This window comes from Necator americanus, chromosome IV (assembly GCF_031761385.1).
Source record: "Necator americanus strain Aroian chromosome IV, whole genome shotgun sequence".
NCBI classification, from domain to species: Eukaryota; Metazoa; Nematoda; class Chromadorea; order Rhabditida; family Ancylostomatidae; genus Necator; species Necator americanus.
The window spans coordinates 28,846,380-28,863,186 of NC_087374.1; the positions used below are offsets into that span (position 1 = coordinate 28,846,380).

Here is a 16,807-nt window from a genome sequence, read left to right on the forward strand (position 1 = left end):
ACGTCCTCTATTGCCGCGCGCCACCCTTGCGCCCTCCGCCTGTGATTCGTCGAAGACCAATTCGGACAAAATAACAGCCTAATTCATTTCGTTTCACCAGATGTGGCAAATATTGGGTATATCTACTACCCAAAATCCAAATAGCACATACCAGAAAGGAGAAAGTCATAAAGTCACTGGCGTATCAATCCACTGTGATGCGCCAACGCGTTTTACTGGGATTTGTAATCGTTGAGGTTTTGAAACCCGTGCTGACCTCTACAATGACTTGCGGGGGCAGCTGATGATCAAGTCAGTGCTTTTATCCTCCCAGACAAGCCTCGACGATCAATTTATCGACGCCTTGGGCGGTTTCGAACCCTCGACCGTGCGGCTACAACAAACCTCTATGCGACCGTGCTACAACCGCCCAAATAAATAATTTTGATAGTAAATAATAATAATCATAATTTGAATCATTAAAGAAAGAAATTGTCTAGAAAGGAAGGATAGCCTGGTCCAGATTTAAGGGGCAAATCACTACAGTATTTTTTTTTTTGAAAAATTCGCATTTAGAGCTACTCTATCTTTAAACGTTGTTTATGGAGGTACTGTGGATATTGAACTAAAAACGTCGATATAAAAATAATGTAGGACATATCAGCTCAACTGACAAGAGAGACGACTAGAAGAGATACAGCACTAATTTTCTACTTTTTAGATTAAAATTAGTACCAGCTTTTTTATTAGAGAAATTTCATTTTCTTTCAGAGCCGTCCTGAAGAACCGAGTCCTGAGCGAGTAGATTGGGGCGCATTAATACGTTGTGCATGCTGAACAAGATTACCACATATATGTTTGGAGAACAGAGAAAAAAAACCTGATTTGATACTTCGCTTGAAGCCATATCGATTAGAAAACAAGAAAAGAGTGAAAGGCGCAGCTTTTCTTTTTTTTAATTTTTTTTCCGGAATAGCTTAAACAAAATTTGCAAGCTGAGGAAAAAAAGCAGAAGCCACTGGCAGTTCCTGCAAATAAACTGGCGCGATATTTCATCCAGAGTTACACCATTCAAGGAATAGGCCACTATGTGAAGCAGTTAACTTACTTATCCTACAAGTACCCCTAACAAGCAAATATCTCTAGCCGTCTACAAGTGCACAAAGTAAAAACGCGTTGCTGAAGCACAATAAGTATGCGTTAAGGGAAAAGGGAAGTACGAACATGTGCAATTTCCTTCAGAATACAAGAAAATCGGTAAAATTCAAATTGAAAGTCAAATCCCGTAACGGGATAAGGGACGAAGTCCCACCGTAGAAGACCTTCCCCTTTGTTATATGTTACAACTGTTTTTTTTTCTAACTCTCATTCCATATGCGCCCTCATCGTGTGCATCACAATCACAACCACGTTATGTAGCTGGCTGCATATTTATTTGTTTACTTCTTAACTTATTTGTTTGTTTATTTAAACCATAATGCTCGCAACGAATGCATTTCGATGCAAAAGAAAAGTGGTAGAAGTGTCGACGAAGCGAGTGAAGGAAGTCAAAACAACAAAAACAAAATCACTGGAAGTTCAGTGAAAACGATAAACACTCGAATAGACTGATGTGACTAGTTTGAGTCCCGAATTTCAAGTTGTATAACTCTCATCCCATAATAAAAGCGAAAATAAACGCTCAGATATTTTTTTTCATAAAATCACTTCAGGAAAAAATAAAACTGAAATAACCTAAGAGTAATTGAGAAGTCAAGCAATAATGTTAATGGGGAAAAAGCTTCTAATAAAACTCCTAAAATAACAAATCTTTCAAAATCACGTTGTGCCAAAATTAGAAGGATTATGCCTTGAAAAAAACAATAACAACCCGAGAACACAACTGGGAAATATCATCCCCGATGCGGACGCAAAGCCTCTCTATGACCTGGCGAAATTCTAGGTGATGGATGTTTAGATGGATGTCGGCCGGATCACTTTTACCTTCAAGTGCAAGTTGTAAAGATAATGTGACGGCGAAGTCTAAATATTCAGAAAAAGGCACATTCTTCCTAACAAAAAAAAACGAATCGTTAAAATCAAAAATTGTTAGGTAACTCTCATTTTTTGGCATAAAAATCCGCTTTGTACTCATTTAGTGGTGCTCGTGAATAATCACAAAATTAGGAACAATGCCACTTGATCTCGATCGTTTAGCTCTGAAAAAACAACAACAGGCACCCTGCAGAAGGGAAAGTTGGCTGGTTCCACAAGAAAATCCGGGAAGCAGAATATGTCTGAAGCTAAGTAAAAAGCAAAAAGCAACTGGGCATGTCAAGATATCTTTTTGCGGAGCCATATGGTCCCTTATCCTTGTGATTCGTGGGTGCGGGACATAGTTGACCGTTAAGAGTTGAAGATTTAATGGTTTTGAAAAAACAGAATCAAGAAAAAGTAAGAGAAGAAAACTTAAAACTTAAGATCCAGCTCATAAAACAAGCACTGCCCTAACACTGAGCACTATGTGTTGTGCTTTGAGTACGCCAACCTTTCCAGTTTTTTTTTTTTTTGTTAAACGATTACCACACAAAAGAACATTTGAGAGAATAAATCACTGATGTTTTTTTTTTTTGATTTTTTAGGTCCTAACGAAGATGAAAATGCCGAGACTTTAGCCGGAAACGATGAACGACAATAAGACAATTAGGTGAAATAAAAAGTTCAAAGCGTTTTTTTTTCATTTTATTTTGACGATAAAATTAATATAGTTAGGACTAACCGATTTAAATCAGGTGTGTGCTGTTTTGTTCGATAACATTTTTTTTCCATTTTGTAGGCAATTTCATAATTCCACAACTGGAGAAGTCCTCGTCCTTGTTGGCAAAAAACTTGACCACTTCATTTTCACAAGGCTCTTTTGAGGCCACATTTGTAACATCAAGAAAATTTTGCTGTAAATGCTGGTAGAGGTGATAGTCGCTTGGTGCCGGGTGTGGACTATACGGTGGGAGCGGTAGAAAATTAATAGTAGAAAACGCTCAGAACTTTTAACTTCACCCAATATTAGAAACTTAAAAAAAGAATTATAAGAAATAAAACGATAGAAATAATAAAATAAAATAAGTAGATAAAATAAGAATAGAAAAGAAAATAAAAAGTGAGAATAAAAAGTTTAAAAAAGGTTTTAAAAACCTTGAAATAAGATAATCATAACATAGTGTCATAGCATTGAATGTATTTCACACCGAAAAAAAAAACATCAGGAAGAATTTTCTAGCCTTGCTTCGCATCTCTGCGTCTCCTACACTGACACTCACAGAGCCGAGAGCTAATTTGTCCACTTTTCCTTCTCCTTTTCTTTTTCCTTCAAGAGATGTTACCCTTTAGGAAATCAACAGGGTATGCATACGTAGGCAGGAACAAGAAAATAATCAAATAAATCCACATCGGTTGCCGCTTCTAATATGTTGTAACCCAAAATACGCAGTTAGAGACATAAATGGTACGATCCCTGAACGAACTTGAAATGGTACAATCCTTGAACTGTTGAACCCCACAGCCTTTAAGTTGATTAAATTTTCTGGGAATAGAGTTCGGAACTAGAGAAAATCAAAAAAAAAATACAGAAACAAAACAATGAAAACAACAACAAAAATAATGCGAATTAGCCACCAAGATATTAAAGATAGTCGCTAAGAGAACAATGTTGACAATAATATAAGCTATTCTTTTTGGTGTAATTAAGAGGTTTTTAGAGGAACTTGTATAACCCTGATATAAGCCGGTACCTTTCGGTTTCTCGGCAGTCCTCAGAGTCTTAAACAGAGGGTGACTGGAGTAATGTTACGTTTATTCCGTCAATTGTCACATAATCCTCGGTCAGTGTTTCGATTATCGATTAAGGTCGTGAAAACGGAAGTCATACAAATTGAAATAACTCTCACGTAATGTTCCACCGGACGGTTCCACGACCGCTATGGCACGTGCATGTACCAGGGAATGAGTGAGTGAGTCATCCGTGGATAAATTAAAGGCATCACCCCACGAATCTGATGTGGTGAAGGGAATCCGCGGGTGAAGCTAGAGATGGGGTTGTAGGTTGAGAGATCAGAGGTGGTTCTGCCCACCTCTCCCCATCTTCTTAAAAAACGGCGTGGGAAACGCCTCAATTTTTAGTTACGAGGAACGTTAGTACGCTCCTCCATGTGTACGTTCCGGTCCTCTCAGCAACCTATTCATTGGTTTCACTTGGAAAGGCAGAACTCACTAGCTTTCGACCGCTGCGCAGCTGGATGCGGCGCGTGTACGAGAGTGGAGCGTTGCAACTGAAATCGTCACGAGCGACGAGGTCTTTCACGTCGTTTTTTTTTTTACTACGATTAGGGAGAGATGAGCGGGACCGTCTCTGATCCTACAATCACAATCAATCCATCTCTATCTTTTCCAAGGGTTTTCTCGCTACGTCAGATCTGTGGTATTCTGCCTTTAAAGATCGAGAAGTTGCCATACATCTGGGAGAACAATACGCCTCCGAAGACGACGTAGAAGCCGAAACATCAGGCGAATAAAGGTCTAGAAAGCTCGTGAGCACAACAGTAGAAAACATAGACAGAAGTAAGCTGAGTTATCCAAGATAAGGGAAGTGTTGAATTATACGCTTTATATATTTTTTTCTTTTTTTTTTCTGAACTTTACGATATATCATAGCGAGAATTGGTACTTGTCACGACAACTCACAATTGGATTGTCGGAAAAGTCATAAGATATTTTTCCTAGGTTTTCCAAAGGTCATTTATTCATATGAAGAACAAGGATCAACCAATGATGTATTTCCCTTCTTGCTCGACAACTTTTTCCCATTTTTGAGTGAGCATCATAAATCCTTGTTCGTGGAATAATCTGTCTTTATCGACAAAAAATCGAATAAAATAGAGATTTACAGCTTCATTTGAATTGAATTTTATACCACGGAAGGAGTTTTGAAGAGAGCGAAAGAAGTGGAAATCTGATGGCGCAAGAGCAGCGGAGTATGATCGGTGTTTCAATAAATTCCATCCAAAACCGAATAATTTTTGAGTTTGAAGGGTTGCGATCCATCACGACTACGCGAGACACCACATAGGTTTGGCCACCGGTCACAAATTCTGTCAGGGGTCGGTTGGGGGCTGTTCCCACATCCTGGATACTCGTCTCGATCTCGAACCATCAGATCTCCACTTCTTCCACACTTTTCAAAATTCTTTGCGCCATATAAGATTCTGTTCGGATGAGGCTGTCGTTTCTCACCTTCATTCAGCCAGCTTTTCGCCGAGAAAGACAGATCATTCCATGAACGAGGATTTATGAGGTTCATTGAAAGATGGAAAAAGTTTGTCGACGAATAACGGCAATACATTTTTGATTCATATTTGTTCTTTATTTGAATAAATGATTTGCGAAGAACACAGGAAAAACATTTCATGACTTTTCCGACAAATAAACAACAAATAAACAAACAAACAAACAACAACAAACAAATAGGCAACTAATCGCAGCAACAAAACATAGGTAATGTAGCTGCAATGACCGATTGTTGCGGATAAAAATAGTCGTAGGTGTCATCTGTCGCAAAAACTTCAAATGTCAGCTGCATACTCCCAAATAGGAGAATCAAGGATCGTTCTAGAATAAGGAATAGTCGGGGTTCATTCTGTTCAGTCGAATGAACACGACACGACAGCATCTGCCTCCTCTCACCTTGGAGGTCAAAACGACATGAAACACTGTGCAGTTGTGTAAGCGGCTGCGCTCGAAGCGGTGCGGTGGATCGTAGCGGTTAGGATCGTGGTAGGACCTCCGCGAGCACCACCAGTCGCTGCAGTTCACAATGACCCCACGTCGATTGTCGATAAATGGATGGTGCTAGTAAGGGTCCTTCCTGGATCCTAACCGCTACGCTCCACTGCGTCACTTCGAGCGCAACCGCTTACGCAGCTTCACCGTGCTTTATTTCGTTTCGACCCTACTGTGCACCCTATTTCTGCCCGTTCCAATCAAAGGCATTTGGCGAACAGTAGATTGGAAGTACTCGTTTGCTACCGTTTAACAAATTTTTTAAATAGATACTTTTTCTTGCACGAATTAGTGAGGAATAATTCCAACTGACCAACGTTGAGGTCTACCTGAGGTATTTGACTTTCGAGCAAAATCCAATCTCGTAGCTTCTCACTTTCACACGCTTGACGTGCGTGAATGTGTTCCGCGTGGGACCACATCAAATATCTCCCTTATCGTTACGACAAGAACAACAAACAACAATTAACCATTTAAGCCTGCTGGTATCAAAAGATTCGATGAATCCTTGGATGGGCTGGGGGGTATTTACTAGTGGATGAAGATACGAATACGCTGTAATAGCAAGTCAAACGTAGTCAACGGTAATGGATACGTCACAGAACAAGGAAGAAGGATCAAAGGTAAAGCAGCAGTGAGTGGTCAGGAAAAGGTAAACATGTATTGTACAATTGAGAAAAATCGCATAAACATATAAATTCACTCTGATGATTGAAAAAGCACGAAAATTCAAAATTTTCCTGTTTTTTCAATCTTCGGGCGGATATTTAGCGATATAAAACAACTTATATCTTATGCATTTCTTATATCTCCACGACTAGCCAAGAATTTTTATTGCTTTTGAAGATCTCAGAGGAAGATCAAGGAGGTGAGAAGTTGTGCAGTGAAGTGAGTGCAGGTGCTCACAAAAATCTCCTTGTTCCCACGAAGATTCATCGAAAACTGACGTCAAAACACCTCAGAACTGTATTCTCATTTAAAAAAACCGAGACGTCGAGTACCTCTACGCGGGGCTAGATGTGATCGAAAATATGGGTGGAACGGAGATTTCAGTCATTACATGCTTCGCCGCCAACAAATTCACGACATAATTTGCTCGAAAACGGAAAATCGACGGCGAACATGACCTAATACAGTTTGACGTAAGAATTGCTCAGCATGGCTCGACCATGGACGTTCTAGCACTGGATTCTGAAGCTGGCCCGTCTCTTCTGGATGTGTTGCATGAATCAGGTCGCGATGAATGCGGTGGTGGTTCGAATTCTCGATTTCAACTAATGAAGCTGCACGAATCGAAAACAATTCATGGATAGCAAAACCACTAATTATCTGACTTCCTGTCTTTGCAGAAAAATGTCGAACATAGAAATCTCCTGCAAATATCAACACAGGAGATGAGAATTGAATTGATCTGCGAAGATCCACAAAAATAATTTGTTCATGTAAATCATATTTTTGTGGATTTTTTATTGTTTACATTCTTGCTCACTATTTTTGGCAAACGCTCCAATTTGCATGATGATTGAACATGATCGTATGCGTTCCCTTCATCCACAACACATCCATGAATACAATCGGTTAATGTTGACCAATAAAGACTTGAAGAGATAAAGATCAGAGGGTTCATGTTCACAAAACCAATCTCTTTTTCTGAGCAAATGACAAAACAGAAAATCCCATGTGTTAGTCGATTAACGTAAGAAAATCTTTTCTCTCTCGATGTACTTACGTTGAAATTAGAGAAAAATTGCTTTGAGATCAATAAAATTATTGAACATTAGTAAAATTAAGATTATAGGGAACGATACCTCTCTTCGTATGCGACAGTGTAGCCATTCGACATTAACCCAGAAAAAACCGAAAGAGCAGAAAATATCCGAGCCAATCATAAAGCGGCAAAGGGTCATGGCTATCCGGACTAAGACAAAGATTGATGCCAGCATACGGTACCAGATTTAAGAAACCATTTTATGGACCTACCCGCTCAACATTAAGGTGATGTTGACATTTCAAAAATATTCCATGAAGTGATTCTTATTTTCATCCATTTAGTAGATGTAACTTCCTGACCAGAAAGCATTTAGGATTTAAGGGACCTGAGATCTCACTGTTCCAAGGCACTGAGAGTTGTAGGACCAGGCTTTGATAATTTGAACCCTCTCCCCTTCCCCCCAGAAATGGCATCGTTGACGAATAGGATTAGTTTAGAGACATCACCTCACGAATCTGACGTGGTAAGGATTTCAGGGTGATTCCGTCCATTTCTTCCTTATTGCCGTAAAAAATGGCCCGGAAGATGCGGCGTTTGGACAAGGCTGGGGCGCTCCAATCGAACTCGTTGCAGAAAACTGCGTGCCGGAACGCTCGAAGCGGTATCTTTCGGGACGTTTTTTACGGTAATTAGGAAGAAATGGACGGAATCACCCCCCTCTCCATAGTCTCCCACCCCGTATACGAATGCTCCACCTGAAATCCGTACCGCCTCAGATTGACGCCTTTAAATGAGGTTTTTACGACAATACAAGGAAGGCCGAGAATACAGAAGCCATCAGAAGAAGACGTTTCTCAAAACTCTCGGGCCCATATATGTAAACAATGGATGCCCAGGTTACACAAGTGACTATACACTTCAATATCGTGAACTTTGCAGAAAAAAAGCGAGAAAATAAAGCATCAAGAAGAGAAAAGCAGCAGTATTGGCTTAAGTTGTAGTGGCGGAAAGGAACGTCCGCTATTCCCGTCAGAACTTCGTCAGTCACGTGTCAAGGACGACTACCCTCCAGGACAAAAGAAAAACAACTACTCCTTCGAAGTGAAGGATGGAGAAGGTCATCCAGTTCTACTCTGATCTCTTTGACAAGCACTTCCATTTACAGAGCATTTGAAGGGTGACAAGGATCAGATCCTAACGTCTTTTAAACCTGCTACATGCCGTCATCAGCGTTACGAGGGCTCATACGTTTGCAATGTAGGATATAAAAAATTACAAGCGTCCTAGTTAGTCTGTTACGTCCCTCTTTCACCGACTTCAAGGTGTCTTTCAATAGGGATGAGACAGTCATGGAAACTTAGGATTACGGTGGAGACCCACTTGTTGCACAAAGGTCCTTCGTAAGTTATCTCAACCACGCGAGAACTTCGTCGTCTTCGTGAAATCTCATCCGGAAAAAAAGTCCGCAGTATAAAGTTCTAAAATGATAAATAAAAAATTAACAAATAAATAGTAAATACTAAACAAATTCTAATGAGAAATACGGAACGGAATATCGTGAGAGCTAATGGATGAAAACTGTAACATCTCAGGCATCATCCTTGACACGGCCAGACATAAAAAACATAGAACGATTTCGGAAAATATTAAATTAATAAATATTATAGATCAGAAATTGCTATTAATAAATATTACATAAAAAATGAAGTCATTAGTGAACGGCTCGTTTCTCATGAATGAGTGCTGGTGCTCTGCACATTCACATCAAAGAACGCCGCTCATGTGAAAGCAGCAGTTTCCTGATACTTCATTTACGCTCAACAAAACAAATAAATATATCCGGGTGTTCTAGCTGCGTGTATTTAGCTGGGAAAATCAACATCAACACTGAAATCTCGTTAGAAACTGAGAAGCAAATGCGCGAGCATAAGAGAGCATACAAATGCATTAGGAATGTGGTGAAGAAGGAAAAAAAGAACCCAAGCGGTTCCGTCTCACCTCCTTAATGTCTGTTGGTCCTTTCTGCTAAGAAAGAACAGAGAAAGAGAGGAAGGAAGAGGAAATAAGCAAGAGGAAATGGTTTCGATCAAACCTGCTACCACACTTGTAATACAAAGTTCTAAACTAAATATCTTGGACACATGATGTGTTCCGACCTATTGAGGATCACGCGCATTTTTATTTTTTGCGTTCCTGGCGCGTGGGATAAACCAGTCGACATTTAAGGCTATATTTGCGTTATATTTGAAGATAATAAGCCCATTAATGCACAATACATTATAATAAGTGAAACTCTTAGAAAAATAGGAATTCCTCGAAAATAATCGTCAAAAGGTTTGTGTCTCATTAGTGAGTCGCGCAGTCATCGATGGTTTATAAAAACCGGTGAGAAAAGCGGTAGATGACAAGTTCCCAAAGGAAGCAGAACAAAAAGACCGCGAGGTTTCTTCAGAAATTTCCCTCAAGAAGAAATTGTTGCTTTTTTTTGCGTTCTTCGTGAATAGGGGAAGGAGAGGAATAGAGAAAAAATAGAGGAAGAGCTCTCGTTTGCAACAAAACCAATTCATGAGCTACTACCAGTTCCCGAACGAAACAGCAAAAAATAAAAAAAATGTCAAAAAAATTTAAAGATATTTGAAGTGTACTATTATACTAAAAATATAGTGCTGAATATTACAGTAATAAAACTAATAATAATAATAATAATAATAATAATAATAATAATAATAATAATAATAATAATAATAATAATAATAATAATAATGTTAATAATAATAGTGCAATTATAATAATAGTATGTACATGAATACTAAAAATATAAGAGACCACTTCCAGTTCGTCATTAGTTCCACGTCTACATGGATTTCTGAGAGCCACAACAGAGAAGACCAGAAAAGGATCAAAGAAATAAGAGAGAGAGAAGAAAGGAAGGAAGAGAGCGAACTAGGACGGCACATAACTGAAAACGTATCGTCCAGGTAACAGATATGACCACAATTTGACTTAATACTCAGGATTATAACCGCTTTCATAAAAATCAACACAATTACGTAAAGAATTTCCTACAAATCAATCAATTTTCCTAAGAAATCAGAAAATTAATAGCAAGGCTAGTCATTCATTGTTACATGAAATCATAAAAGGGAAATATTATTAACAACCTCTACAGAGTGGGTCACAATTTCAGAATTATTTTAAGCGAGGAGCGAGGTTCTCTTTCACATCGTTTCAGCAAAGCCACAGAAAGCACATGCAAAATCTTTTTTTTTTTCCCTGAAATCTACTTTGAATAACAATGATTGCCATGGGCTGATGCAGCAAAATTACATAGGCGAATAAGAAAATTGAATTCACAGAAGAAAAAAACGTTCTATGTCCATAATGAAAGCTTCAGAAGCAAGAAAAAAGTTAAGAAGAGTCTCTTGGAGAATTTCTCACACGCTTCACTACTTATTAATTATTCATTACTAATACCCAAGAGACGATCCGGCTAAAACCTCCAGGAACAATGAATAGAGGGCAGAATGAAAGAGGTCATGTGTAAGTGAAAAAAAGAAGAAAACCATGCATCAGTTACTCTTCGCTTTTTTCTTTATGCATGTGTATTTTGAGAAATTCCCAACAATCACTCAAAAATGAAAATGAGATGAATACAGATCTTGTACTGATTTTTTATATAATGTTTTCATAAGGCGCTTATAATCTACTTGATATAACAACGTGTGTAAAGGTTAGGTTCGTGTTTATAGTCGGCGTCTAAGTTCATTGTCCGAGCGGCTGCAACAATGTAGATTGCACTGAGATAAAAAGGAGTGCATCCGACGATGCGACAAACGCACTTCAGAGTTCCTTAGAAAAAACGCCCAGCGCCGATTGCAATCAGTCTCGCGATTCCGCCCATCGTGCATTTGCAGAACCAGCTGTATTCGTAATATTTGATGGTTTTCGGAAAATGAACGAGAAAAAATATTGAAAAAAATTCTAAGATTACTGATAGGCTCGATTTCTAGTTACTCATAATCTAGCGTTGTTATCAAGCTCAAACGATGTATAAAGGTATCTCCGTCGCAGATTTGCCGAGGAATCGAGCTGTCAAGTAATTTTTATCCTTCATTATTTCACCTAATTCCCAAATTATTTCTATCCTCACATTTAAATATCGGGGTTGAAATAAAGAGAAGACTATAAACTGTTTGTTTTAACTCCTACACTGGGGACATATACAAGTGTCATATCATATTTCTATCACTGAAAAAGTCAATAATGGAACTTTGCCATCAACAACAAATTTTTTCTCCATTTTTTTCAACAAGGAAAAAATCTTGAAACTTTCAGCAAAGAAATTAGTGACTTGGTTAGGTCTGTTCAGGGCAGGTCTTCCAGAAGAAACATAAATTCCAAACAGAATCATTTCAAACGCATACGAAAATCAGTGAAGGAGAAAAGGACACCGGCAGGATTTACTGCCAGAAAATTAAGCGTGGAATTAACCTTTCCTTGTTTTGATTTGTACTAATTTATTTTATTTGTACTCTACTCTACTACTTTTCCTTTTTATCATGTCATCGGTGTATATGAATAAATTAAAAAATAAATAGGTGCCTCTTCAAAATTTAAGAGAAAACATTTTGAACAGTAGAACAGTGGTTACTCAGTTAGTTTTATTTGGGACAAGTAAGTTATACTAACACTAAAAAAAAACAACATATTTCTCAGCTCTTCCTGAATATTATTATTATACAAAGAATACGGTAGCTTTGAAAATAAGGATTCGTGGCGTGGCGATAAACGCACTAAAAACCAATAAAATAGGGTATGTGAGCATATTTTTGCATGTTTAACTGCAGAATCGCTGCAATTTTCTCCGTCCTTTACTAACGGCAATCAAAAGGACTCAGTACCCTGCGTATCTGCAAGCTGCTAGGAATTTTTATACGAGAAAAAAAGTTGCGAGAAGCACCTGATAACGAGATTCATGCAGTTCAAGACGATTCTTATGTGAAAGAAGAATAATCTAGAAAAACGACGGATATCCTTTTAAAAAAAATTCAAAAGAGCTATCAGTGAAGTCCTTCTCTCATCCCTATTTCCAAAATTATGGCACAAAATTGAAAACAACAACGTATTTGTACTCGAGTAGAACATTTCAAAAACGATACATGAAAAAAATGTTTCTATGTAACTTATTTTCTTTTCAAGACGTGAAGAGCCGTAAAGAATGAGGAATGTTATTGAATATCGGCTTACTCACCTTTCAATGACACACTTCCCCGTATTTAAAGTCTTCAAAGAATTTTTCTCCAAGTTTTCATCGCTGAAGCAGATAACGACAAAATTAACACATTCCATCCGTCGTATGGAGGAGATCGTCCATATCTGATGCGAAAGTACGCGGAAACACGATGTTTTATAGGCAGAAGTGAGATGAATGAACTAGCCAATCAAAGTTCGGCTGCAACGCCCCTTTTCTCACCATAATGCTCCACACCATTTCTTTTCTGGTAGATGGTAAGACTGTATGTCATAATAGCAACGTTAATTTCGCTCTAAAACCTATTAAGGTAAAAATGTTGGATTGCAAAACAAATAGTGATAAAGAATAATAAATATGTAATGGTAAAAATAATAATAAATAATTAATAATGTGTAAAAGTAAGAATAAGAAAACAATCACAAGAGGATGGAAATAAAATTTATGGATATTCATTTAAATTTTATGGCGGCGGAGAAATAAATAAATAAGTAGGGTTATTCATAACAAATCAACGTTCGAAGTGATTTAAACAGAACTTCTTACATTTTCTGATGTGTTCACCGATATGCGACTGCAGAAGTCTTAACACCTCTAAAAAACAGAACAAAGATCGTTGTTTGGAATTATTTGAGATAAAAATTTTAAAATGTTTAGTTTGCAGGCCAAGTTCTGAATTACAAACAAAAATAAAGGGACTCAATGAATGATATGTCGTAGAACGGCGAGACATTCGTAAAAAAAACTAACTTTTGAAATGAACGATGAGAATAACAAATAAGACTTAGATACTGATTTTTTTCCTCATATGATCGTTTTGCATAGAAATTACATCGAAAGATTGCAGGATTTATTTAGCGCAATGGTAAACTACTTGGAAATTCTAACTTCTTTACATATTTTTTTTTCTCTTTCCCTGAGGAATCCTTTTTTCTACACAGACAGCGCGTTTCGAACTCATTTCATGTTTCGCTGTTTTTTAGATATTCCGAGCTTTGAGCATACCATATCGCTTCAATGACATGTTGTTGATGTTCTGTCGATCTAATCTTCCTACGAAACGTCTGACAACGTCTCATGTATACGAAAGCAGGCACACGCGCTGCGCCTATCATCTCTGTAGGAAAATCCCATCGACAAAGCCCTCTCCGATCGACAAAGCCCGACAAGAACTGCATCGGCGCCGATAAACTTCCTGGAGATATTTTCCGTTATTTTTTTTGTGTGTAATTGTGCATGATCAGAATTACTTCGTAGTTCCCAAGCGGGTCCATTCCATTATCGATCACTGTCTCATTTATCGGCAGAGGCAATAGTAGTGCCCTCTCCACCAAGTCCGTGAGCCAACGAGAGTATATATTCGGGTGTATAAAACATAAAGATCCTAGCCTCAATTTTTTGCATGCGATCCGCCAATGTGTTCGACTTCAACTAAGAATCATTTGAGATTTATGAAGGGATGTCCGTCGTTCACAGCACTATCTTTTTCGGTGCAGAGATCACAACGTCGGCAATTTCGCGGCGTACTCCCTCGAATTAATGAAGCATTCGAAAAAAAAAAGATCTGAAGTAGAGCATATACGAACGTTACATGCAAATATGTTTTGCGCATTCCACAGCTCCTTCATAATTTCGAGAAGAATTCCTGAAGCCGAGAAAAAAAAACCTCAAACTGCAGATGGTCTAACCTATTTTGCATTTGAAAGCAAGGATTTTCGCATTTCCACAGAACAGAGACATCATTCGCCGACGCAAAGGGGAAATTTAAGATTTGCAACCACGCATACTGAATGAATGTAGACGCATGTTTGCAATTCTGCAGACATCACATGATGTGCTGCAAAATTAACCAGCTACGCATTAAGATATCAAAATGAAGCTTATTACCAATAATCTAATAGCGACACTACTAAGTAATCATGGAATAACACACAAAATAAAACAAAAAATACAAGAGTAGAAAAATTTTTAGGGGACTTGGAAAAATCGAAAAAAATCGAGAACCAAGACTCAGTCCAATAGCTATCCTAAGTCATTTTATTTATTTATTTATTTATTCACTCGCTACATGGATATCCATATGCATCCATACGCGCAACTTATCCTGCATCTGTGAAATGAGGATTTTTAGCAACTGAATTACTTGAAGTAAATAAGAATAAGACCAGAAGAAAATTTTGAAGGATTTCCAGAAGCACAGAGCCGAGCTGTACGTTCGGAGTTCTTGTTTGTATTCCAGAAGCCTTCAAAACTTTCCTGGTTGTACCTTCCTGTTTAACAAAATTGTCATAGATTGTTAGACGTTATTACATTTCTTAACTTTTCTAATTCTATTTAATTATTATTTGTTCATTATTAGTACTATTGTTATAATTATTATAATAACTATTAATTTAAAGAATGGGTTTCTGGTGCCCATCCTTTTGCGGAAGTGGAAAATTTATTTGTGCCCGCTCGTGCAAATCAACGAACAGTGGGAGCACGGGTGATAGAGGTGATTATTACTAATTCATTATTATTAAATATCAATTATTACTTTCATTTTAATAGGAAGCTTCAGTCCAAAATTTTCTTGGTCATCTTGGCTTTGCTGTTGTTGAAGACCACCTCTTTTTTATCCTAACCTACACACTGTGCACAAAAGTTCGCGAACCGTGGAAGACGGATCTACTGGACGAGTCAGACGAACACATGACGCCTTAGAAATGTTTTATTATAGTGATCTAATCAGCTCAAGGGCAGTGTAGCGCAGTCGGCAAGACGTTCCGCTGTGTCTGGTTCGAATCCGTCCTAATGGCAACCGAGCCTTTGATCCCTACGACGTCAATAAATTGGCACCAGGCATGTCTGGGAGGATAAAACTGCGACTTGACACATTGGCTAACCCCCACAAGTCAGTGTGCAGGCTAGTTAGGCGTTCGTAAACCTCAAATAATTCTGAACTGAAGAAGAAACCGGGGCGCATCTCAAGCGGATTGCTGGACGCCTTACTCTTTATCTTTAAATCTCCTCAGGAGAAAATTGCACGTAATCTGATAAATGGCTCTACTAAAAACCAAAGATAACGATAACGCTTTCCAGCAGAGAATAATCCCAGATTTATGCACTTCTGCTGTGCCGCCCAAGACCGTGAATCACCTGAGGTGAGAATTTTCATTCCAGCTAAACGTAACCAAAACACATTGGCACTTCGTGGCGATTAATATCGGAGGAAAATGTGACTAAGCAGGTGATGTCTGGGGCATTTCAGCCAAAAGTCCTTAAATTTTTCACTACCTCGCACAGCTAATGGGTAGTGCAAAAAAAGAACAATGTTGTTCTGACCTTCTCCAGAATAAACTAAAGACAAGAATAAGGTCTCTGGCGTTAATAAATTCGCTTGGGATGCGCCAACGCATTCGACTCCAATTCAGAATCGTTTGAGGTTCACGAACGTGTAACTGGCCTATGCAATGACTCGCGGTGGCTAACCTATATGCCTAGTCAGGGCTTTTATCCTCTCAGAGAAGTCTAGAAGCAATTTACTGGCCCCAGAAGGATAAAAGGCTTGGTTGGCAGTGGGGCTGTTTCGAACCATCGACACAGCCGAACCGCTGATCGACTGTTTTACACCCGCTCACGCGTTCAAGAAATTCTTCAAAATTAAGATAAATACTTATATATTGGAAAGTATAGTTACAGCGACGAAATTACAGCTTTTCGCAGGCGCAATCAAATCGATAGCGATATATCGATAAAAACTAATCGTTCGACAGTGAACATAACAATTAGACTAATTTCACACAATTGCTGTGGTAACACTCATTGCTGCACAGTATTCGTCAATTAGCTCATGAAAGAAATCGTCTAGAAATATTACTCTTTTTTATTTATTTTTTTTTTATTTTTAAAAATTTTATAAGTTTCTCAGTCGAATCTAAGCAGCTACGACTGAATATGACTGTTGATCTGAAAAAAGAAAAAGTGAAGCGATCTATATTGATTGCGATTCGTGAGAAAGTTACGTTCTAGCAAAGATAAATTCGAAAAATATGTTTCTTTTAAAAGCAGAGGTG

At 38.2% G+C, this 16,807-nt stretch overlaps 2 protein-coding genes across 2 annotated transcripts; one reads left to right on the forward strand and one right to left on the reverse strand.

The window, feature by feature from the left end:
• Window positions 1-6,328: 6,328 nt before the first annotated feature.
• On the forward strand, window positions 6,329-8,638 carry RB195_003070 (uncharacterized protein; the record flags this gene model as incomplete). The annotated part of the gene is made up of 2 exons (XM_064200583.1): window positions 6,329-6,442; window positions 8,441-8,638. 2 exons carry the CDS (start codon window positions 6,329-6,331, stop codon window positions 8,636-8,638), a joined length of 312 nt encoding a protein of 103 aa, XP_064056464.1.
• A 1,536-nt stretch (window positions 8,639-10,174) lies between these two features.
• On the reverse strand, window positions 10,175-13,867 carry RB195_003071 (uncharacterized protein; the record flags this gene model as incomplete). Its single annotated transcript, XM_064200584.1, has 2 exons — window positions 10,175-10,310; window positions 13,758-13,867. 2 exons carry the CDS (start codon window positions 13,865-13,867, stop codon window positions 10,175-10,177), a joined length of 246 nt encoding a protein of 81 aa, XP_064056465.1.
• Window positions 13,868-16,807: the final 2,940 nt, after the last annotated feature.